This window comes from Stegodyphus dumicola, chromosome 8 (assembly GCF_044657685.1).
Source record: "Stegodyphus dumicola isolate Sdum_Otavi_A_Nest chromosome 8, ASM4465768v1".
Classification (NCBI taxonomy): Eukaryota; Metazoa; Arthropoda; class Arachnida; order Araneae; family Eresidae; genus Stegodyphus; species Stegodyphus dumicola.
Window position 1 is genome coordinate 81,424,193 of NC_140775.1, and position 27,169 is coordinate 81,451,361.

A 27,169-nucleotide genomic window follows, 5' to 3' on the forward strand; every position below is an offset into this window, starting at 1 on the left:
GGCTGTATGTTATACCGAGCTGTAATGTAACGTATTTTATATGCAATGTTATACCGAGCTGTAATGTAACATATTTTATATGCAATGTTTAATGTGTCGTTTGTGTATTCTAAATTTGCATTGTTGTTTTAATTGAAAGTTATACTTTAGACATCTTTTTTATTGTATTTTTAATTGTTTGGTTTTGATATGTTGATAATGCTTTCCGAAAAATATCGATAATCCGACGATCTACTCAATAGTAGCAAAATATGACCCTATAAATAACTTTTACTTTTTTTATTTTAATACGTAGTATTTGCTATCGCAATTTCACTTGATAATATGAGTTCATTGATAATATGTGTGTGTGTCTGAAGCATTGTTTAGTGTTCCAAATTTGTAGTGTTTATTTTCTTTCATTGTGAGAAATTAGATTTTTTTATTTGTAGAATGTATAGAATTCTAGTAAGACTATAGAATATGACGTGATTTAAGAATTTAAGAAACAGTGATATGAAAGCTGTGTATGATATTGATCTGCAATAAAAATATTTATTATTTTTTTATTAATATAAAGTTTAAAATTTTTAGAAAATAATGAAGATTGTCTACTTACTAGTACCTAAGAGATTGTGTCGTTACGTAGCAACAAGGTAATTGGTAAAAATTGGTAAAAATGATAAATTAAAATGTTCGATAATATGAATTTAAATTTGTTGGCAATTACTCCGGTAAATAAAGATAGGAAAAAAAAAAAAAAAAAAGAGGCAAATAGTTTTTGATTCCAGCGTATTGGCAACAGAGAGAAACCAGACGAAAACCGTAGAACTAGCACTTTTTTTTTAGAACTTGAACTCGATTTTTGGTAGTTTTTGAATCGGCTGTAATCGGATATTGTTCTTTAAATGATTATCCCTTTAAACTAAAAATGTAAATAATATTATGTCAATATAACCCCCCCCCAAAAAAAAATCAAAATCAAGTGTATGATTTATTTTACGTTGAATCATTCACAAAAGAAGAAGTTAGTATTTTTCTAGTAGCTATCCGGAATATAATCCAGCATCAAAAAAATCATCAATGGTGTAAGTCTTGAAATTTATTAAGCCCTTATATAGATTTAACGTAAATTGGAGTATATACTACTTTATTTAAAAGAGACGCAATAATTTGCAACATTCTGATATAATTGCCGCAATAAATTTAATAATAAAAATCTTTTTTTATTTTTATAAATTCTAAAACCTTTGAAAATACTGAAGCTGTATGAAATACAAATATGAGAGACTGCGACGTTGTTTACCGTTTTAATAACTCATACAATTCACTTACTGCATTATTATAACTTAAAATATAAAGAATTTATCATTACTTGTTTCTATATCTATAGAGAATACATTGTGACTTCACAATTTTAGTCCCACCCATTTATGGACGTCACTTAGCTCCGCCTTAGCAACTTTGTTTACGCAACGTACTCTGAGATTTTACTGGCGATTTTCAAAAAATCACCAAAAATTTATTATTATCGAAACAAATATACTTAAATTTCCTAAAATATCTCACAGTAGTTAATCTTTTAACTACTCAAACGTTCAAAAGAACTTAATTCAAAACAGCTAAAGAAAGCTAATCCGTGAATTCGCTACAGTCAACAAGAGCAGTTTTCTAAACAAACTCTTAAACAACAACAAACTAACTAACTACTACGAACTGAGAGGTTTTCCTCCTTTTATAAGATTTTAAAATCGCGCGCGAGAATTTTCTAGTACTTTCTCGAAATCAAAAAGAGATATTTATTAAATGTTACATGCACGCGCTCTTGTATTTTCAATTTTCCGGCTCAGCTTTTTTTTTTAATATTCGTCACGCGCTGCATTGCGCGGGAAATAAAACCATTTAATTTACAATTCAGCTAACATAAGCTATTTAAATACCAAATCCGTAACAATATATTACTTGAAAAAACAAAATAAAATTAATAAGAAACGTATATATTGCTTTCAAATTGCTCAGTTTCTTTATTAGCGGGTGAATATTAAACGGCATTCAGTGTTACGTACTAGAACAGACCAAAAATTTGGAAAAAAACGAGCTAAATACGTTTCCAGGGTCAAAGTTCAGGGCTGGATTACTTTAAATATGATACAGCATACGAAGACCAACTGCTGAGCCCTATTGAATTGTTAATAAAGAGTATTCCACAGAACGGAGCTTGAGGGCCCTGTACTTCTCTTCTCGTATCATTCCTATCTCGAGAATGAAAGTGTATGCAAGTTAAACTGAACATTAGGTTAAATAATGCATAGAAGGCAGAAAGCATATTTTAAAAGAAATGGGATAAAGGTGTTTCTTTTTTAATTTTTTTAAATTATTATTCAAAAATTTTTATTATTATTATTATTTTTAATATGATGGGGGAGAGATGCTTTGCGGAGGGTTTTCTGAGGTAAACTAGGTTGTATTTATATTACCGACAGGGAAATCTACGAAACCTAACCATGCAACCAACCTGTTCACCTGGGATCGAACTCCCAGGATTTAGTAGTCTTAACCCCTTGGCCACTGGTAGTGCCATTTTAAAAGGAAAATGACGTAGAACAGTGAACAGAAAGTTAAAGAAAGACTGCAATACAATAAAATCCTGTTTTAAATATTATGAATAGAAACTATTTCTACAGCACTATTGACACGCGCTTGTTTTGTTAATAAAAAAACATTTAAAATCACAAAATGCATTATAAAAACTAACTTGTAATTCTTTCAGCCAAAGATTGATAACCTTTTTTCTGCACCCCTTAAAAAAATGGTTCTCTTCATGGATACCCTTATATTTTTCTCCATAATGTTCTCTCTATAATATTTTTGTCTTTAATTCATCAATATTCTCGGGCCCACCAGCGGCCGAGCGGTAAAGTCGCTGAACACTGGTAGTTCGGTCCGAGGTTCGAATCCCGCAAACGGGCTGGCTGCATGGGCGTTTTCGTGGTTTTCCCCATGTGTAACGTGTATACGAGCCAGTTTCCCTTAGAAAGTCCTCCACGAAGGCATCCCTCCCCTTAGGCAGATAGCCCTAGTGTGCTTTGCCATAATTAAATAAACCAAACCAAACCAAAACCATCAATATTCTCGTCGCAGCAGTTAGCTTGTGGTATTCTTGTCAACTGTAGAGGGTGCATTTACATACTGATGAAGTAACTGACATTTGAACATAATTTCCGTTAATAAGTTTCAACGAATGGCATAGCCGAAAGAATAGTAAGATTTTGTTGTGATTCATTAGATTTTTTTTTTTTTTTTTTTTTTTTTTTTTTTAATGTTGCTCTTTATTGCGTTCCTGAGTTTTACTTTTTAACACAGCATTTTTCGCTTATAAAAGAAAAAAGATTATTGGTTTTTAAAATATATTTTTAATAATTTTTGTGTATTTTTCCCTTATATTTATTTTCTATAATTTCTTTTATACTATATGATATAGCTTTATATCAGTACACAATTACATATCAAATTCATAAATTATTGTTTGTAATCAATGAGATCTAGATTATGTCGATCGATTGCTGATACATATTCCGCTATCGACTTTCCGCTACCAACTCTGTCTTTAAACTACTTAATTATACCTGATTTTAGTTGGTTAACTTTACAAAAAGAAATTTGTTAACTTTTATGTTATAAGTGGGACAACTTATTTGCCTTTAAAGGGATTCTAGTAGCTGGTGGAACTATAATTAACATATATAAATCATAACGATTGAATAAGCATATTTAAAAAAAAAAGAAAGCCGGCCACATCTTTGATTTTGGAATAAAAATTCGAATGTGATTGACAGTGCATACTTATTAATTAATATTAATATATAAAAAATATTTCCAGCAAGCTTTACAACCAGCAGTTTCTTATTAAATTTCCTAATAAAAAAACTAAATATAACCATATGCAAAAGTCAAAAGTGTCAACATAGGGGGGAAAAAAAGGAAACAGCATGCTATAGTTTAACACTTCGAAAAATTTATCATTTTTGAAGTTAAAAAAAATAAGGACAAAATATTTTAAAAACTATGAAATTGTAAAACATTTTTAAAAACATAGCAATCTGAGCTTGGTATGCAGACTATTATAGAACACTTGAATCAGTATTACGGTAAGTAGCTGCAACAGCCCTTTCTCCGGAAATTAAAGATCCAGAACATAAAATTTTATATTTGAAATGAGCAATCCAAAACAGAAAAGCCAAAAATGATATTTCATTGTAAATTAACCTACGCCGAGACTTTCGTACTTATATAGCAAAACAAAAAGCAAAAACAGAAAAACACTTAATTATTCAAGACATAGCTGTGCCGTTATTTTAATAGATATTTATCTCAAGTGTCCACACGTGTTTTTTTTTTTTTTTTTTTTTTTTTTGGCAAGGACATGGAATTCGTGTTTGAATCGAATATAATTTCATACCTGGCAACAGCTTGTGCTTTGATTCATTAGTAAAACAGTAAATTTCAAAAACCAAAAATTTCAAGATTATGAAACTATGTTTTTAAAAATAAAAAATGCTATGGTTCTATCTCAGAAATATAGACTGCATTGTGTTTGTTACATTCTGCTGATGAGTGCAAAATTCAGTGAAATTTGAATCATAAAAGTACAATAACTACAGACGATGAACTTAACCTAATAAGATTTTAAGTTTTACTAGATTATAGTAACCTCACAAGGGCTTCCTGCCTGATGAAATGGATACCTTCGTAGATGACTTTCTTAAGGGAAACTATCTCTTATTGGTATTAGACATAGAGACAATCATGAAAATTCCCATGCAGCCATCCTATTCTCCAGTATCGGACCTGCGTCGAACTACCTTTCTTCAGCGAAATTTTTCGCTCGGGCTCACAGTAGGTAAAATCCGAATTCTTTGATATGAAAGGAAAACGTAACTTAATACTCTAATGGTACTTAAATAAATAGGCTTGGTTCTATTGAAAATTGCAAAAGAATGTTTAATGAACACCGATAACATGAAACAAAATTACTAATGATACATGAAATGCAGATTGCAATTCAGCTGGTGACAGAAAAAGACACCAAACAGATGATTAAAATTATTTCCAGTTTCTGTAAAGCAACAAACCAAAGAAATCGGATCCAAACAATTCAGAACTAGAAAATTAAAGACTGTGTGAAGAATCTAACTACCGAGGAAGATCAGAACTCGCGGCGGTACAGTTTTTAAAAGCAAAGAATTGAAGTCTTCGATCGAAGTTCGCTAATTGCCTCAGATTAGAGAATATGAGCTAATTAAGAGAACAACTCCAAGCAACCGAGGAATCCAAAAACATAAAAAAATACGAATTACGAAAGAAGATACAAAAAGAAATCAGATAAGCCTCGCTGAGTCGAAAGTTTAATAATCGATTTTGGAACAAACGAGTAAAAACGTTCTATTAAACATTGCTATTTTTTGTTAAAATATATTAAGCTAAATGCATTTCCTTTAATGTTCTTACATGTACAATGAAAATCACTAAATCCTTTTGATACGCAATGCTAACAACAATGTACAAAGGAACAAAGGAAATTCCGATCTGATCTTATAACCAGTCGATGTAGCGTGAAAAATGCAAAGGTGCTACAGAATAGGGTGACCATATAACCTTGAACAATTTGCAATATTTTAGCGCAGTTTCATGCATGCTAGTTCGGATTTTGCAAAAGGTCATCGCAAATTTTGCTAAACTTAGTCAATATAAATAAGGATGGAGATAATTATGTGGTATTAGATAATTATGTTCAACAACGGAAATAAAGACTAATTTCAGATGCATAAAGTACATGCCACAGTCGAAGTTTTCAGATTCATTTCACGCATAATGTGTCTATCAATGTGCCAGATTTTACGACCGCATGTGTGGCACTGGCATACCTACACGGAGAGCTAGGAGTCAGGCAATCAGTAGACCATGGATCGTTGGCCGGTACAGTTACGTACTGCAGCAGTGTAAGTATCTAAAGAATCGATTTAAAATACATGAACCCTGACAGTTGAGATAATCACAAAACATAATTCAGTTGATTTGCGTTTTTACGAAGATCTAATTTATAAATTATTTATGTTAAAGAATTACTTCGTTGGTTCCGATGTGTATAAACTCAAGTTCTCCATTCACTTTCACTGTTTCAGTTTAGAAGACCAGAATTGGGCCGCCCAAACGGTAGATTGGTTAGCGTCGCTGAGTGCCGTGCCGAAGGACCCGTGTTCGAATCCCGGAGAATGCAAGGATGTTATTAAATGTATAATGTCCGGGCGGCATGGGGGCACTCTAAATGTGCGGCGAGCTGAAAGTCCTCTCGAGAGGTTGGTGGTCGAGGAAGAGGAGGGGAGACCCTCGGACCCGTCCTTCTCCGGGGTGCTCTCTATCAAAATCGGGGGTGGAACTGAGCTAAATCACACTGTCATCCGAAAAGTGCTCAAGACTGTTGCCAAAGACAGGCGTAAATTTGCGCTCCTTGCCACGGGGAATTTCGTGGTCTTGGGCTGACTCAGGTCAAACAAGTGAGCATTAGCAACAACAACAAAATCCAGAATTGACAATTTTCTCGAAATTAGCTGACTGGTTAAAATAACCACACCTTTGATTTGAAAATTTCAAGTTGATATATAAAAGGATCAGAGCTTCGTCGCTGCAGTCGAAGTAAAAGCACGGTTTTATAGGTAGCGACGGTAATTGTAACTTCTCCTCAAAATGATTGTATCACAGGTGTCCTGTACGCGCAGAAAGTATTCGGACCTGTGCAGTGAAACAATTTAATATTCGAGATTTTTCATTTGTGCAAAATCATTTTAACATTCTGTATTGCTCGTCTTTGATTTCCTAACTATGTCAAATAATAATAATAAAGAATGCGTCTATCCATGAATGGGGGGAGGAGAAATAAACAAATAAAACAAATGGATGCTCAAATCTCGACTAAAACTGAAATTGCCGAGAAAATAGGGGATTACCTACGTAGGATCTGGAAGGAATTTTATTGAATTGCTATTAGGAGGCAAAAAAATAAAAATTTAAAATTAAAAAAAAAAAAAAAATCTTTTTAACTCCAACCAAGCACATACTGCACTTTTCTAAGTATCATTCCCATTTACAAATTCTCGATTTTATGAACTACTTAGCGATTTGCACGAATTTGCAAAATCGAGAATTCACTGTATAGCTTAACAACGCGAAAATTTCTATTATTCAACAGAGGGGAATGAAGAATTCGTAATAAGTGATGGTAAAGTATTGGGCAAAATACTTTATAAAAGTTTTGAGTAATTTATTGTTTTACTTATACTGTGCGTTACTGGCATCCAGCGGTTAGGTAAGTTTATGTCAGAGGCCGGCAAATTTTTTTGCTAAGCGGGCATACTATATCAGAAATGCGGGAGTTCGGCAGGCATCACGGGGCGCTAGAGTAACAATAAAAATAAATATATAATTATAATAAAATGGAAATAAATACATAATCATATCAAAATAGAATTAATTTATGTGGATTGTAACAGTTGTAATGTTTTAATAATTTACTTTGTAACTGCGAAAACGTTTCTGAAAAATGTTGTTATATCATGTTACTCATAAATGCCGAGAAAGAAAACTGCAAGGTAAGCAAGAAAACTGCATAGTATTGCTATTGTGTTGCTGACATAAGTTGGTGACACGGAACAATCAGCTGTTGCCTATATCTTTCAGCTATTTTTAATGGGAAGAGAAAAATGCGTATTCTGCTGACAACTCGAAATATAAATTCATGAAATTATAAGTTTATGTAGGAACAGAGGTTACGTATGTAAAGCTTAGTATTCCATGGTTGGACACAGTATAGAAGGACAACGGGGATAAAAAAATAGTTCACTGTATGTGGAATCCGATGTTTCTAGAAGTAGAGAATTGATTCATCTTGTCACGTAGATGACGCGAGTATTTATTTTTTGTCAAAGGTTTAGATCGATCACATGGCAAAGATAAAGTATTTGAGTGTCAAGCACTTTTAAATTGCTAGCACCGGGTTACCGATCCCTGAGTTAGGTTATTTGAATACCGCGAAATACATAAGGGCTATCTACCTAAGAGCAGGAATGCATTTCTGGAGAACTTTCTGACGAAAACTGGCTCGTATCCACGTTATACAGTGGGAAAGCCACGAAAACAACCATGCAGCTAGCCCGTTCATCGTGAGGGAGGGGGGTCGAACTCAAATTGAACAACCAGTGTTCAGCGGTCTTAACCGATTGAAAAATCTTGAGCTGGCATCCCTTGAATTCTGTATGCTGCAAAGAGGACGATTCTCAATACGGATAAGATGGAATTAAGTCATTCATAAAATCTATGCATATCAATACAATTATTTTTAGTTCCGAAACAGGTGACCTACCGAGAAGTATCTCTAACGACAGGTGGTGATCCACCCTGTACCTGGCTTTACTTACGAGTATGAATCACGTGATACACCCAACTGATAGTAAATCGTCAGATGAATTTTGTGTATCCTACTAGGGTGGCAACATTCAGACGATAAAATGTATATGTGGCCATCCATTTCACACATAAATGTGCGAAATATGGGATGAACAATACCTGCGATGCTGACCCGTTCAACTGCTGAATTGTGGTGGCGATGTGTCAGTAATGGGGACAAATGTTTGGCCATGGTGACAGACATCACTGCATTGTATGTGTGAATGAAAAATAGCGATGACTATCAGTATTGTTTTATATCAGATTATAGTAAATAAATTATTATTGACAAATGTGATACAAGACTGCTGCAATTTGCAACAACAGACACAAATAGGATCTCTTGAAACTGTTTTATTTAATTTGTTTAAGGCACAATGACAACTGTTGAGCGAAATGACAAGTCCTCTTCAGGACCACATCAATGCATTCTTCTAGAAATGTCATATAATTTAATATAATACACTGGTAATGTAATAAAAGTAAGTACGTATAATTTCTTTGTGTCTATTTTTTCACTTATTTATTTATATACTGCTGCTCTTCGCGTTATTTAGCATGGTAATGTTATTTGTTGCTTTGGTTTTGATCACGTTTAACGCTCTGTAGGTCACTAGACGGGCGGTAGGCTAGCTGCAGCGAGAACACCCAAATATTTCATATAATACTTCCTGTACATTTAAGAACAGTTAAATTCACTCATTATCAATGATATCATATACATACAAAGGGCCGACTGCTCCGATTTTTCGAGGCGCCAGCTAAATTCTCGCAAGCCACAACTAAATAAAAATATAATTTGCTTTGAATTATAAATATGTTTCATTTATACACGGCACGAATTATACTGATCCAAAGTTTGGAACGAAACGCATCAGGCAACGAAGTCTTTTAAGTTCACCAAAGATAGCTTGTGTCGGCGATTATTGCCGGAAAGGTCTGGCCATCTTAGAATTTCGTGTGAAAAAAAAGCAACAATGCCTATATAGTGCGTGACGTAATGAAACAGTGGTATCGCAGTCAGCAAGTAGTGTTGCCACTTCAGTATCCTTTTGCTTCATTTGTAAGTTCTATCCAAAAGCTACGAACGCGCCTCTATTTATTTAACTTTTGTGGCAGAGAGGCGCCCATGAGTGGAAAATGAGAGAATTATTTAATTTCAAAATAAGTCTACACCAGTAGCGTTTGTCTTCCTCAACGAACTGAAGTGGAGGGGATATAAATAGGGCGTACAGGAAGCCAGCCATTCAACCGACAGAATAATGATGCATGGATGGAAGTGATCGTCAAAAGGAGTGCATTAAACTATTCAGGACTAAGCACGTGTTGATTCATCTCGGCAAAGAAGCGGTGTGTTTTGCATTCGATAACATACTGATTAAGGGAAGTTGCGAATCAAGTGTTTCACTGATTAAAATAAAAAAGGCAAAACACACATTGTAATCAGGAACAGAAGAATTTTTTTGACATACCCTAAAATATTTTGGAAAAAATATAAAATACTGGTGTGTTAACGAAATCAAAATAAAGAATAAAATTCTGTACTTTTTGTTTAGCATTTTTTGTTACACTTCTATATCCTTTGCTTGCCTTTTTTTTTCATTTTAATATTAGCCTTCTATTGGAAGGTCCACATATTTCATTTAAAATAAATTAAGTTATCCAAGTAAAAATTACGCCACATATTCATAAATTAAAAACAATCCCCCATTCTTCCAGATGATCTCTTGTAAATTTACTGCCGTCGGCCGTTATAAATTTAACTCTGCGTAGATTAACAAACTTAGCTGGTAAAGAGTTTTAACCTCCTATTTTTTCAATTAATTCTTAAAATAACCTATACCTCCACTGTATATAATTAACGAATGGCATTACTCTTACGCTAAATCTTGTTTTTCACCCATATCCGCATCAGTTAAAAAGCTTACATTGCGTCATACAGGAAATCAAACCATTTGTGATACGATAGTTTCGCAAACGAAATTTTCTTGCATACCAGTGTCTGCCAAAAATATACTAATGCATAGAATGAAATTTTGTTCAGACGTATTTTCGAATGGATGAGAATAAATGCGAAAATAATCTATAATTTTTTCACATTATTTTTAGGGGGGGTGTTTTAACTTCTTCAGTCCAAAGTTTATATTAAATACCATTTAAAAAAAATTTTAAATTAAATGGTAGCTTCTTCCAGCTATAAAAAGATTAAAAGCTGTAAACTGTATCGTTATAGTATAAGTAGCATGCAACGCATTCTGTAAAAATTAATTTTTCAAGCCGACAATAAATAAATAAATCCGCTTGACGTTCACGTATCTTATTAAATATGCATTTGGTGTAAAATATGTTTGTTTTGAGTTGTTGTGCAGGTATTATACCTTCCCTTTCTTACATGGCACACAAACGATACTGCTGGTCAACGGAAGCTATTCCAAGCGGAATCTGACATTCGAAATTAGGTCATGCGATTATCTACATGAAACAGAGGTACTTAAAATTCATCGATGCGTAACTTATGAGAGATTGGTTGAAGGAAAAAGAGAAGCAAAGCCTTAAATTCCGACCCTTGTAGTGTTTACGGTTAAAACAAGGGGCAGTTAGGCTGGGTAAAGTTTTCATCTGGAGTCCAAAATCCATGACGAATGCAATTCAGTTTCACCAAAGTTTTTATTCATTGGCTTCTCCACAGCTTTTAAAGATAGGTAATAAGCAACAAATACAACAACGCTTCGCTTCTTACGTTAAGATATTTTTTTTCATTAAATAAGCAAATCATCTGAAAAATAAATAAATACATATATATAAGTATATATTTCCGATATTAATTAGTTTTCAGTAATACTCTTTAAAGTCAATTATAAATTTAATTTAACATTCCATGACTTTTTGTATTTAAAACAATATGCACTCGTGTGCACAACAAGTCTAATGTCTAAAAAAAACTAATGGGCATATTTTAATGAAATTTGGTATGAATATACAACTATAACAGAGAAAAGAGATGTCCAATTCAAAAGTCGTTTTATGCACACATGATTTATAAGTAAAGCGCATACTGCAGTAATGTCAGAAATCCACGCTGAGATATCGAAAAAAAATGAGTCTGGAGTACGGTCCCCTCTCACAGCCAGACAGGTCGCGCAACCTGACGGCATGCTGAATAGGAGGTAGTTGAGTAGTTCCTGTAGCAGTCGATCATACTCCTGCAGCAAGGCAATTTTCAACTTCGGAATGGTTCTTGGAGGAGGATGGCGAGAGGAAATGCCATTCTAAGAGCGCCCAAGATATATTCTATAGGGTTAAGGTCAGGAGATCTGGCTGGTTAAACCATTTGGCGAATATCCTCACTTTCCAGGTAATTATTAATCAGCTGAGCTCTACATGGACGTGCGTTGTCGTCCATTAACGGGAACCCAAGACCAACTGTACCCTGAAAAGTAGAACATAGGGCTCTATGTTCTCCTCTCTGTATAGAGCATATCAGTCAAGGAGTCTTTGTCAAACACACGCAGAGTGTGCGGTCTCTCAACATAATGCCTACCCAAACCATTACACCTCAGCCACTGTAATCATCCTTTTCTCTGATGATGGAGGGATGATATCGTGTTCTATGCTCTCTCCAGATACAGATACACCGAGAATCAGTGCCCAGGTTGAATCTTGACTTATCTGTAAAAAACACGGTGCTCCACTATAGCTTAGTCCAAGGCGCATGTAGTCTGCACTATGTTAAACGCGCTCTTTCGGGTGCTATAGGGAAGGGGACGCAAACAGCGAGTCTTCCGGCATACACATCTCTCTCAAGAAGCCTTCGGATTACTGTACACTGTGAAATGCAGATTCTAGTGACAGCATACAACTCACCCGAGAGTTTTGAAGCCGTAACAGTCCTAAGTCACAGCGATAAGTGCCAAATATAGTTCCTCATTCGTCATTGCGGATCTTTGTCGACGTCTTCTCAATATGGATCCAGTGTCCTGAAACTATCTCTACAAATTGCAAACGACAGTGGGCGTTACAATAAGCTACGTAGCAATTAAGCTACAGAGCTACTCTGTAGCTTAGACCTGTAGCTTAGACTACATTAAGCTCTGTAGAGATTAGTCTACGCCCAATGTATTGGCAATTCTCCATCTCATTCCGTCATCCATTCGTTCGTAACCGGCGGTCCAGCGTTAAATCGCTAAACATTGTTATTTTGATCTGGGGCTCGAGTCCCAGTGAAAGGCTGGCTGCATGAGCGTTTTCGTGTTTTTTCCCTGTGTAACATGTTATACGAGCCAATTTTCCCTTAGAATTTACATCCCCTCCGCAATTACAAATCCGAAGACACGCACATGTGCGCTTACGAATCCACTCTGAATATTTGCACAATTCTTTGGCGGCATAATTAGCAGCTTTGGTTTAATACTTCAAAAAATTCATATAATTTGCAAATTCTGTTAATTTTGCGCACGATTGTATTTCTTATAACGAATTGTTTCTTAAATCACTGATTAATACTGTGAATTTTTGTTGTTCTTTTTTCCTATGAATTCAAGCGGCATGGAAACCTTTTTATTTGAGGATGAGACATCCAAACCCTTCGAATTTTCAAAACTACTCAAGATTCGAAGACTCGTGCTTTCTTTCTTTTTTTCCCCCGGTCATATGAACCCATCGAATTTTACCTAGAAAATTGCTTTGGAAAGATTTGCTTTACTCTATTCAATAAGAATGTTAGTTAAATAAATAAAGTTGCAATTTTAGTGTACCAGAATAATCGATAACGCCCCATGGCAGCCTTAAGTGCCCCACTCTGAACTTTTTTTAACAAAATTTAATTGTATAATTAATGATTACAAATGAAATAATCGTCATCTTTCTAACTTGCTTTGGTTTAAAAAGTTTCTTCAAATCATAAAAGATTTCAACTCTTATTTTTTGGTCGGTCAAATTACATTAATAAAAGAAAATCTCAAAATTCAACAAACCAAATTTATTTATTAAATTTCATTTGTATCTTAATAAATACAGGTATACTTTTAAAAAATGCATTTTCAATTTTTTTATTAAGCGCATATTTAAAATTTTGCTTTAATTAAAAAATGTTTAATATTAATTTTGTATTGTTTTTCTTTCTTCTTCTTATATTAAACATACAAAGAGATTCAAGAACCAGTATTCGTCCCATTTCTATTCTTTTTAGCCTTCGGATTTTTATTGACAACTCGTCTTGTTCCCCCCCCCCCCTGCAGTCATTTACAAAGAGGATAAAGATTGCTTTTTCTTATCCCCAAATGTGAGCCATAACTGTTTACCTTTCTCTAACTAGTTACTTCACATTGAAAGTTTACCAGCACAATACTCGTCCAATAACATTTATGGAGGAAATTTTAAGTCTTGATAAAGTTAAAAGATTTTTAATGCCTATATTTTTTTATTCTTTAAACGAAGTAACGGAAAATATAAACTCGGCAAATGGATATTTAAAAAATTAAGGGTTTCATAAAATATATAATATGCTTTTATACTTTTACTGATTTTTTTAAGACTGTCTTTGACAGCGAGCATACAGATATAACTATAAACACATAAATTTCTTCTACTGGAAAAATTTTAATTTTACTTTACATTAATTGCAGTTAATAAAGGAATTAAAATCTTCCAAGGACTTCATTTTTAAACTGAGAAGCTCATTGAGCGGTAAAACAACTAACAACTGAAATTTTGTCTTCTGGATTCATTGGAGGAAGCTAACAATTTTTATGGGAGCAGTTTCTTGCGTGTGCAACAAAAATACGAAAAAACGTTTTTCCTATTTAAAAAAAAAAAATGCTTTACGGAGACATCTCTTGCAAGGCTGACACCTTCATGTGCTTTCCGTAATAAATTATGAGCTTTTCTCTCGACTGATAGCGTATAAAAGAAAATTTTCTTATACGATTATTACGCAAACACTAATTACGGAAGCGACTCCAAATTTGCTTAGAAGTAGACAGTGAGTTGGATTAAGATACACGCGTAAGGAATCTCTAATTCCATTCTTGTTCTCAACGAAAGTCCGAAGAACTGACTATACAAAGCTACTTTAAATATTAGTGAATTTTTAATGAAAAGAGAAAATATTACAAAATTTTCCATTAATTGACTTACGAGGGATTACGAAACAAAAGCTAACAGCATAGCGAAATAGCTGCTTTTATAGACGGAAACAGACCTTTTTTTTTTTTTTTTTTTTTTTTTTTCCCGCTGCACAGAGCATACTGGTAAGAATTAGAAGCTAAAAGGTATACAAATTAAGTTACTTGTACGTATAAGAAGAGTATATAAAAACAAAAATATTAAAAGCATTTGACCCTATTTACTATTAAAGTTGTAACTATCTATATACATGATTACCAATGAAGGCAATCTGAAATTATTCTTATCACTAAAAGTATATTCTTGAGGCACCCCCAAATCGGATGTAGATATAAGACTTCTGAACCCCCTTTCTCCCTCCAAAAAATATTCTGTAAAGCAGATTATCTCTCTGTAACAATATCAGAAAGCATAATTCAGTGCTAAATGCTGTGTTCAAAAATTCAATAAAAATTCCTTGTTATCCAATCACATCTAAAGTGTCTAACTGATGATATTTCGCAAGCTTCTAGAAAACATTCCACACATTCTTCAAAATGCTGAATCACGCGGCATGGTAATTCCTGAATGACGCATCTTTTCCTGGTTTTCGCCGATGTGTCATTAAAAGATTTCCTAATGTTTTACAGTACGGTTAATTTTAATGTCTTGTCACTTTTGAAGACAATTCTACATGATTCGTAGATCTTAAAGTAATGCTCATACAAAGTTTTACTACATGCTGTTAAATAACGAAACGCGAGATTAAACGTCGTATTTCGCGAAATACAAAATGTATTTAACCCTTTTCAAGACTATTATTATTAAACTGACTTAGCCCGCTTCTATTAGGTTAAAAGAAACAAAAGTCAATACTGTTGTTCAATTACAACTTTTGTTTCGGGCATTTCTCTCGGATAAATTCCACAACGTAGCGTAAACATATGTTTTGAATAATTCTTGTGTTTAAACATTTTCTTTCAATCCAATCCACTCTCCTTGCATCATAATATAAAATTTAAATATATCGCAGTTCAGCGGTTCTACGAGTCATGATGGAGAATTTAAATTTTCTATATCTTGAAAGAGCTAAGAGTACATGGATATTGTAACGTTCATTTATTTTTTGTATTATTGTTTTATTGTATTATTATGGTAGCTCTAGTAAAAGAATTATTCATTACAGAAGTGTCAGAGAGTTGTTTTGATATTGCAATGTTTTGTTTGCATTGCTATAGAAATTTGGACGTGCGCAGTTTTTATGTTTATATGTGTTATTTTTTTTGGGGGGGGGTTAGTGTTTATAACTGTAACAACTTTCTTTTAAATTTTGTAAGCGGATATATTTAACAATATATCTTTTGATGAAACTTTATATTTTTTAGTTGTGTTTTATTTAGTTTCTACTTTTAACTTTTATATATTACAATGTTTGCATAAAAAATGCAAGTGTTATTGATTTTTAAAACATGTAGAGTTATTATTGTTTAAATTAACCAGTTATTATGATTTAGATCTTTACTATAGCTTCTCTTTTTTCCATTCCCTCACCAGAAATGTAAATCGGTTAAAGAATATTTACGTTGAGGTTTTCGGATCCATTTTACAATCCCTTTTGGAATAAAGAGTTCTTTATTCTATCCATACGTACAGATGACAAGCAAAATATAGTGAAAATAGTTCTGGGGGCGGTCAAAATGGGCGTTTCGTCGAAATATGATACACGAAATTTTTCGCGAGTACAATACTCTCTTTACTTCGTACAACGAAGAGAAAAATTAAAATGATACGCAAAAACATAAAAAAAAATTCTTTTTCTAAATCAGTTTTTATATCTATGAAAAAACTGAAAAATTAAATTAATACTTCTGCTCCAAAAGACAACAGGTTTAATATGATCTTTTTTAATTAATCCTGGAACTGATATATTACCGACATCGACATTTGTCTACAACATATCTCTCTCTTCACACACACACACACACACACACACACACACATATATATATATATATATATATATATATATATATCGAACAAAATTTTCCTGAATTTAAAGATTAATAAATTAAAACTACCGTATAAAATGCGCTAAACCACTAACCATGATATGGTAATGAAATTAAAAGAAAATAACACAACAGCGTATAACGTCAACATTAAAAAAATATCTTAATTAAAATTATTAATTATTTTATTACACTAATTTAATATTATTATAAAATCCAACAGAAGAATTAGAAAAATCTTCTCCTTCGTGAAATTTATTGTCATTTTTTTATTTGGAATTCTTTTGTTCCTTTGTTTTCAGAATAATTTTTTTATTAATGCTTCTAATTCATATTTTAATTTTATTCATGACATTATAAATATTTAAATAAATAAAGACACACTGTATATAAAAAAAATAAATAAAGATAAAATGCCTTAAAAATGCAGTATTTCGAACCGAAATTTTACTTTGTTACAATGTGTATTTTAATTTACGTTGGAGCCGCCTTCAGTAAATGTCTTTGGTTCAAGTTCGTTATTTACACGATGTATTTTTTTAGAAGTATTGTTTTACTATAATAATAATGATTTCCTTCTCCCACTCTTGTATCTCCATATAGCACTTCAAGCAGGTTATGAAAATTCATTTAATTAAATCCACTAAATATAATTCATGTTCTCGCTAAAACAACTTTTTTTTTTCGGGGGGGGGAAGCTTGAAAATAAAGAAAACGGCTAAAGTTACAAAGATGTTTAATTGGATAAATCAAGTGATTTGCATATACAAAAATTCAGTACGCGGTACTCGGCTTTCCCAACATTTTATTAAATTTTTTAATTAAAAATTTAACTAATTTGCATGATACTCAGGAATTGATTAATTTCGTTCTATTCAGAATATATTCTTTGGTAACTGAAAATAGAAAAGAAGCATGCCAATTTAAACATCAGAATTAGATAAAACTCCGACTGCTGCTCAGACTCAGACGCTTTAACACTGAAGCTCTACTTATTTCGAGTGAATATGAGACGGGTCTCTCTTCTTCCAACAAGCAGGGAAACAAAGAAACTCAAAATGTCTTGTTCTCTTGCAGAGGATTCTACACTACAGCGAGACATATAGTTTGTTTTTCTCCTAAAGATGCTTCAAAGGTTTTCACCTCTGAAGAATAGGAACTCTTGATACAAATTGTATCGAAATATACGGACATTTTCCACAAAACTCAATGTCTTCCAAAAGAAAAATTTTTCTTAATTTTAAAAGTAAATCTTTTTATCACCATATTTGCTTAACTTTAATTTATTTCTAACAAATACCTTTCACCGTTTGGTGAAACAACAAGTGATGACCAGCTCCCAGTTAATGCCACTTTGTTGAATTTTAAATTTGGAAATGAAAGTTTAGGCTATTACAATAAATTCCAAAGATGGAGGGCGTTAGATCATTTTTCTGCTAAGACAGAAAAATTATAGCGCACTGAACATAGATAATCACATTTCAAATTGATAGACAAAGGCCTACTGACATACATCATAGAAATAGTGACTTTTTCAGCTGTTAATAGCTGTCAAATTTAACCTTTTGTTCGGCGCTCATTTCGATCAGATATTCTCAGTAAGGTTAGGTTCAACTAAAAATGATTAAAAAATTAAACCTTTTTAAATGACCAATATTAAATCCAGTATGCATCTCTTGTACTCATTTTCAATGGTGTTGCATTTAAGAAACAGCACATGGCTTTTTATGAAAAAAGTTTCCGGCTTTTTGGACACAAGTTATTAACGTCATTGCCTACCAGCCGCCGAACTCTAGTAGTTTGGTCCCGGGTTCGAGTACCAGTAAACGGGCTGGTTTTATGGCGTTTTCGTGGTTTTCCCCATGTGTAACGGGAATATGAGCCAGTTTTTCTTGAAAATTCTTCCACGGGGCATTCCTCCCTTTCCGTGTAGTGCCAAATGGAGAAGCATGTAATATTTTTTTTAATTATTAAAGTCTAAGAAAAGCAGTTTTACATAATGTATTGGGTAGGTGCATAAGGGCGTGGCGTTTCATTATGGGTTGGGAACACTGTATTGCCAAATATTTTCAAAGAGACAAAGTTAAACACTTCTGCACAGTCTAGTCCTCAAGTTTAAAAAAGAATCAAGAGCAACAGCACAGCCGCAAACACTTTGTATTGTGTGATGCATGGAGGTAGGAAAGGACTACCTCCATGGTGCATGGAGGTAGGAAAGGGAGGAGGGGCCATTCCGCGCTAGAAGTGAAGCACTGCTTTGAAGCTTGGGTCACCAGACGGGGTGTTCTTTCTTTACATTCAGAAGCTCGCTTGACAAGATTCTGATAGTATTTCGACACACAACAGTTCCATAGAAATCGAAAAAGGCACACTCTCGCATGAAAGAAACATTTATAGTGTAATGGATAATAGCAATTTGTATAGTTTACTGATATTTACGCAAAAATCACATCTTGGTTATTTTTCGATAACTAACAACAGCGATTTTGATTATGAATTTGTTTTATAAAATTCTAAGCTGTTGCACTACAAAAATATAGATTTTAAGAAAATTGCTAAAAGAGATCTGCCAAAATTTATTTTCTAGAAGATTTGAAACGTTTGAAACTTGATGGCTAAATGTAAATATAAAATTATGTATGTTAAAATATTTGTAATTAGGCACATAGGTCAGATTAAGTTTTTATTAAATAGAGTAACGCATGCAAGGGCTATCTGCCTAAAGAGAGAGATGCCATCGTGGAGGAATTTTGAAGAAAAACTGACCTTTGAGTGGGTATTAAAAATAATACTTATAATTTTCATTCAAATTATATTCATATATATTTTTTATGTAAAACTTTCGGGTGTATGCTAAATTAGTGTAAATTACTTTACACGCAAAATATAGTGAATGCACAGAAATTAAAGATTTCCACATGCCGGAAATGAAAAATAGGAAATATGTATGGGTATTTATGCATGTGCTTGCAAAAAACATGTATCTGCCTTTGACAAAATACTTAAATATTCATTAAATTATTTATAAATGTATTTGAAATGAAGAATTTATTCACTTATAAACAACTGTGAAAGTACTGTCAAGAAATCTAATGATTAAATGTATCTAATTTATAATGATTATAAATGTTATCTAAATATATAATAACCTTAATATTGAATTGTAAACATAAATTGAAATCCTGTTGACAAATACGTTATAAAACTATTTAAGCAAGAATTGTTCGTATTGGAAAGCAATCTCTTAAAAGGTATTGTAAAGCAAATGCTATGAGATGCGCACTTAAAAACGTAATAAAGAGTTTTGGATTATGTATTGTTGAAATGAAGGGTAAAAAAAAAAAAAATCCGGTAAGTATAATTAAAAGAATTATTCCCTTTACATTTTATAATAACTCAGTTACAAGTTTTAAATAATACTTAAAAAAAAAAAAAAAAAAAAACTTATTTTATTCCCTTTCAGAAATGTTCAGAGAAAGTCATTAATAGCGAAATACTATTTAAAGTATTTCGCTAATTCCTAATAATTCTCTAATTTAAAATGAACCGAATAGAGCATTAATTATAAATTGACTTACATTTTTCGATTTAAAAGATGCCTCAGAAGCCAAAAAATCATGTCATATTTAAGAAAGTATTTTAGGAAGAAGCTCTATAAATAGAAAAGAAATAATGCGTAATTTTAATATTAATAATACAATAAACTTTGATCTTAATTTTTGTACCTTAACCGAATAAAATTGAATTACCTTAATTTTTTTTTCTAATGTAATTAACGAAAACTTGTGAAAATATTTCATTCAAATTAAACCATTCTGACAAAACTGTCCTGTGAAAAGTATAGCATTTAATTCCGTTCAGAATGAAATGCTGTTTAAAAATATGTTGTTTTCACATACTTAGGACTCTGAAGTGTTGTAGAAAAAAGAAAATATATACATTTATATGTATATTTGCGAAGTAATTACAAAATATTTACACCCGAACGCGTCAAATCCCATAGAACTCAATGGTAAATGACCCAATGCTTTAGTCACCACGTAGGGATCGCCGGTGCTTCAGAGCAGGGTACGGAGAAACTTGTTTAGGGCGACTCCATCTTACTTCCTACCTCCATGCCATGGTGTGATGGGTGGGGTAGGGAGCAGCCCGACCGTCCAGGCTGACTTTAGTCACCCTATGGTCTTTTATGAGCTGCGCCAATTTTGTGTTGTGCACGGCACTAATGGCATTTCTGAAAGATCGGCAAGGAAATAATTGCTTCAGTTTCGGAGAAAACGACATCGTCAACATTCAGGATGACGGTCAAAGTTTAAGGAAGAATGCTAAAATCAGTATCATTGCAAGAATCCCTGCCACACAAGGTAGGACTTGGCAAAACTCATGGAGTATGTGCCCTCAGCCATTATATTCCATTTGTATTCGAGGGATAAGGTACATAAACTGGGTGATGGACACGGGATACCACATGTGTTAAGTGATAATAAAAATCAACGTATAACCGTATGCGTCTTTGCTTGTTAGTGATTACATCGTAATCAGTAACGAAGGTTCCTTGAGAAGACTATTACTGGTTTGAAAAGCGGTATATACATAAGTCAATATCAGGAAGTAAGCCCAACGAAAAAGCAACTCTCGAATGCAAAGGAAATTGCCATCCACAAAATATCATGCTGTGCGTCTGGATGGAATACACAGGAAAACGCTCACCGTGAACTGTTTTCAAAGAATGAAACATGTGTAATAAAAATGGTCAGCGAAACTGACTATATCGCCACAATCTCTTACACTAACCTAACAACAGGTATTGCTTCAAATTAACATTAAGAGCACAAACTGCGCTGTATAAAATGGCGATTACTTTTGTTTAGCGTATTTTAACAAAGCAGAAAGGATGGGGGAATTCTAAATCAGTATTAATATGACTCACCTTTTTACCATCTAGTTCGTGGGTTCCGCTAGCTAACACTTTATCTACACTAGTGGGATCAGCAAACGTCACGAAGCCAAAACCTCTGCAAAAATACAAAAGAAAGAACAATCAAAAAACTAATAACATGCATATAAACATAGCATTCAAAAACGCTTCATTTTGCCAATAAGTAAAACAACGGATATATAATATAGGAATAAAACGGTGAATAGTTATAGCATTTTCAGTGTCAAGAAATATTTATTTTCAGATTCAAAATAAAACTCAAAATAAAAAGATTTGTTATTCGAATGTAAATTACATCATAAGGCAACATCCAAAATGACAATTTTTTTAGGAGTACGTGGTTATGTGATTCAGGACTACATTCTGAAAAATAAATTAAAATAATATTCTAATATTATACTTAATTAATTTTTCGATTACTACAAAAAAATCATTCGTAATTATCAATATTCTTTTTTTTTTCGCTGAAAACTTCAGGCTTAATATAATTGCATTGAGATTTCTGTGAAGAATAATGAAATGACTGAGAGTAGGTAAATCATAATTTTTGGACTCATGTTCTCTTTTGTCCCGTGGTGACAAGATATGAACCAATGCGTTTGCTAAAAGTTACCCACACTGGAGCTGTGTAATCATGTTAGTCTTATTAAATATGCAGATAATTTTATACATTTTAAAAGAAGTCTGTTACGTTTTATTGCTATTATTGATAACCATAATGTTATTATTACTTAAATTATGTTCACTGTAGCTTATTAGTCAGATAAATAAGCTATTAAAGCCTTGAATTCAAGAAACCTTTCAGAGAAGCCTTGTTAAGCATTTACTACACAGTAATAAATTAATATATAAATTAGCAGTAAATATTAGGTACTGAAATAAAAGTTTGCTAATTTGCTAAATTAGGTAAAATAGCGTTTCATTTTTTACTTCTGTATTATTTATGGAATCGTAAGAAATTTGAGAAATCCTAACAACACAAATTAAAAACAAAATCTAAATTTAAATTGCAGTTTTTAAAGTTATGTCGATTTTATTTTTATTTATTCACAGTTGAGTCAATCATCATTATTATTGTTGTAGTATATGCTTCATTCAATATAAAAGATAATAGCGATAAAGGAGATGTAACTGATTTTATACAGTTAGAATCACAATTACTCTTAATCATTATTTCAAAAATTACATCATTACCATAGTTTAATGCATAGAACAATAAATTTCTTCACCAAGCATGGCGAGTGTGCTCCCTATAGATATATAATAACTGCAAAATGATAAATTTACAATTCTAAATGAAAGTATTATTTTGTCGAACAATACATTAAAATCTGTGAAATCTGCTTGTTTTAGGGACAGTGTAAACATTTAATTCCCATGGAAAGCTATTTTCTATCCCTTTAAAGCATTCTCATGGTATTAATTAAGAATTTTTTGGTAATTACATTTTAAGAGCTATCATTTAAATGCTTAATTAACATCAGAAACATTCTTTAGTTTTATTTTTAAGCAAAAGAATTCAGTTGCTATTTATTAAAAAAATCAAATCGAGAAAATGAAATCTTCGATCATTATAATAATCTACTAAAGATTCATTAGCTCATTTAAGTAAAAGAGAGAAAAATGAAGTCGATTACGGAAATAATTATTTTTGCAACTTTTTATTCGATAAAAAAGTTTTGATTATCTCTGAACTATGGTGGTGCGAACTATGGTAATTCAAAGAAGGAAAATATTACTCCAGGGACGCTATCACAAACGTTACCACTAAAAAAAATTAATGGCAGTCAAGCATAGTTTTTTTTTCCCTACATTTCTAATTTTTAATGAGAATGGTGAATGTTTCCGACGCAATAAGCGAACTTTCTTCTCCCTAAAGACGATAACAAAAGATCCAAAATAATTTAAACAGTAAAATGATTTATTTTTGCACATATAACGCAGAGACAGTAAGAAACAGTTTCGAAGCATTCTTGAGTTCAAAAACTCAATAAAATAATTAAGTAAACTCTTTTAAACTAGTTTGGTAAACGAAGTAGAACCGCTTTTTATTTAAGGTAACCTTGGATCGATCTTATAGACTTCGGATAGTTGAAAATTTAAAGGCAAAAAAGGAAGGTGCAACTAAAACGATTACGGATGTTAAATACATTGCCATTTTATGTGATATAGTATCCGTTTTCAGCCTCCTTTTCTTATTTATTTCAACCAAGTGTTTCTTTCTTTAATTTATACCGTATTTTCGCTAACGCTTTGACTCCCTGCCTTTTTTCCGAGCTTATTTTGCTCTCATTCGAATTTGTTTTATGCATCTTTACCTTTGCGGTAAAATGTTAAGATTTTTTTTGATTGTAATCAGTATGCACTGACTGAAAACGCATTCAAAATTTACAGGTATTTCCTGCTGTTGCTATGCCTCAGCTTATTAACCAAGCTTAGAAAACAATAAGGAAAAAGAATGATAACATTTTAAGATTTCTCAAAACATTTATAAAAGTGAACTAGCAAAGCAAAGTAGTGATCGCAGATTCCAATCAGATGCTCGCACCACGAAACAGTTCAAATAAATTAAACAACGTACGACTTGGACCAACTTGAATGAAGGATTGACCGATATAATTTGGTATGACTCGTGATCGTATTATTTGTATAATCAAGTGAATGTTTCAATGATTGTTTCCAAACTGTTTCAGCAATCAAATTTTAAAAAAACGTGTGTTTCTTTTTAACTTGCTTCTCAATACTCCCTTACTGTCTTTGGACCATTACTACTATAACACCCACTCAGATCGCTTTCAGCATCACCAGCATGGGAGATAATTCCCCTTTGAGAAATTATAGTGTACGCACTACCATATGAAACAAAATAAAAAAAGTTTTCCAGAATTTTTATGACTAACAATCTTAAAATATCAACGGTGCTTCACCAGAAATAGAATTCTAGACCTCCAAATCCTAGTTTCATGTGATTACTGCTAGACTAACTACAACAAAACATAGCTGGAATGTTTCAAATTCCTTGCATTCTCCCATATTTAACATATTTAACAGACGACTAGGAACACCTGTCGTCTAAATCAAGGTGTTGACGATTGACTTTTCTTTCTTTTTTTCACATCTTTTCTTTAGACAATGTCTAAAGAAAAGATGTGAGAAAAAATCCATTTCACGTTGACACTATAATTTTTTGGAAGCCAATCAAAATGTTGGTGTTGCTATTAAAGAGGCGATCATAACTGTTGAAATACAGCCTGAGCCCAGGCCTTGTAAGCCTAAGCAGTAATGATTTCTTTACAGTGAAACTCAGCTGTGAAGAAAATAACGCTGCCGGATGAATCGTTTTCTAGGAGACTACAGTCTGTAATGATTTTTAATTCAGCCTGGTATCAGCCATTTCTAAAAGCACATCAACATTTTGGAACCGTACAGAATTTATTATGTCTTAAAATAAAAGTTTCTCGATGCTTGTATGCAAAACCAAAGGTGCACAGATGGTTTTTTTTTTTTTTTGGCATACTATTTAAGTTAATCAAACAATAAAAGTCAGCTTTATTTTTTCAAATTTTCACAGGACTAGTTTCGATGCTTTTACCGAACTATCATCGTCAGCTGAGAATGATGGTTCGGTAAAACGTTCGGTAAATTATTCAAAATTTGATGGATCTAAGTACCTCTATTCAAATTCTTTGCCAAAACATATCTTTCTGATCTTCATGACACACATTTCTGAAAAAAATTCGGGCGATTTTCTTTTAGTTAAACACAATACGCATTGCACTATTTCCCGCACTGTTGTCTTTTGAAACTGGAAGGAGGCGGGAATCTACAACTTCACACTCAGTACTATTAAAAATAAGCGATTTTTTTTTTTTTTTGTTTTTGTTTTTTTTGTTTTGCTATTCTGTCTTTTATTATACACTGCGTTTAAATAGATCGCTTCGTTTTTCTCTTATGCGTTCTTTTAATAATAAAGCATCATTCTCAGTTTATCTTATACATTAATTTGTTATATGTGCAATCATTTGTTTTCATACCCAATTTAAATTTACTACTGACACTCTACATGAAAGTTTCAACCAAATCTAACTCTCCATATCTTTTCAATGTATTTTTCCAGCCAACCTCTTGAAATACGTACTGAGCTTGTTGAAAGACCATCCATTTGAACCACAGGTCTGCCTGTCTAGACAGGATAAATGAGAATCTCGAGTAGTTGGACTTGATGAATGCATCAACATCCATCATTCTCGCACTGCATCGGAAATGGTACGGGCCATGTCAGCGGGCGAATATCAGAAGGAGAACACCTTGGAGCAGCTTTGAACATTCTCCATTAGCAGTCGAAGATCCATAATAAGCCACAAAAAGAAGATCCACATGCAAAAGTTGGATGAGGGCGTTGAATACCCAAGTAAAGGAAAAAGAACATCAAAACAATACGCAGTCTTCTTGGCATTTGAACCATGACATAAGTAGCACTAGAAAAAGATTCAATCCCTTGTTTATTTTATTTAATTAATTAATTTATTTTCTTTGTTTCTTTTGGCACAGTGTTTGTGCTTTGGCTAAACATTTTGAACCACAAAAAAGAATTCGGTCTGAAGTCATTTCGGATAACCCGTTTTGCCATCTGGCTTATAATAACTATGATTAGTAAGCAATTAAATGATAAAGCAAAAGTAGGCAGAATGACGAATATCCGACATAAAAAGAACTGAGTTAATGGTATCAGAAAATCCAAAATGTCGGATAACAAGGACCTACCAAAGTTTGATTATTAATTACCTGATAAACAAATTACTACATTTTATAACCAGCTTGGTGCATTGTAAAATGACTTTGCTGTCCTCTGAAATCAGTACGCAATTCCACTTGTTTATACCCACATAACAATATACTTGGAAAATAAAAATGGGTTCTATACGATATATTTTTTTGGGTTTGTTTCGAAAAAGCGAAATGATTGAAAACCAACTGCGTCTTTACTGGAATTCTAACCAAGGATTTTTCAGTAGCTAATTGGATGCGCTAATCATACGCCAAAAGCGCATGGACGGAAGTAAATGCTTTAATTATTTACATATTCGGGAGGATGTGTTCAGGAGGCTAGGGAGATACTAGAGATCTCCTGAGGATGTAGAAAGCAGAACTTTAAATCTTCATAACATCCCGTACACGGTTGATGGGACTTCACAAAGATATTCTAGAAGTATACTGGTAATTACATTAAGCATTCGCACAGATGTGATCAGGATACTCCGAGATGTCGTAAAAATGTTGGGTGATATCGATGATAGTCTTTTCGAGATATTCCAAGAAGGACCTTTTGTACTCAGTGGGGCTGTATAAAAATGGTAGAAAAATTTAGGTTAGTCAATTAAAGGGTAATTGGTAATTACGTAAGGGTTATTATTAGTATTACAAGAGCACACCCCCGATCCTCCTAAGGGGGGGAACATATGAAGTCCAGCACGCATGGATTATCTGCCTAAGGGAAGGGATACCTAATTGAGGATTTTCTACGGGAAAGTGAATGTCATTCACGTTACACATGATGAAAACCGGGAGGGTGGGCACGCAGCCATCCCGCTTACCGAGACTTGAAGCCGAATCGAAATACCAGTGTTCAGTGGTCTCAACT

At 32.9% G+C, this 27,169-nt stretch overlaps 1 protein-coding gene across 9 annotated transcripts in view; it reads right to left on the reverse strand.

Annotated features, from left to right (window-relative positions):
* LOC118199468 (RNA-binding protein Musashi homolog Rbp6-like) overlaps positions 1-27,169 on the reverse strand; it is a 1,078,296-nt gene that overhangs the window by 794,778 nt on the left and 256,349 nt on the right. For all 9 annotated transcript variants that reach the window (XM_085822043.1, XM_085822045.1, XM_085822040.1 and 6 more), the window contains exon 4: positions 21,520-21,604. In XM_085822043.1, coding sequence (XP_085678169.1) covers positions 21,520-21,604 — 85 coding nt within the window. The remainder of the gene's footprint in view (positions 1-21,519; positions 21,605-27,169) is intronic.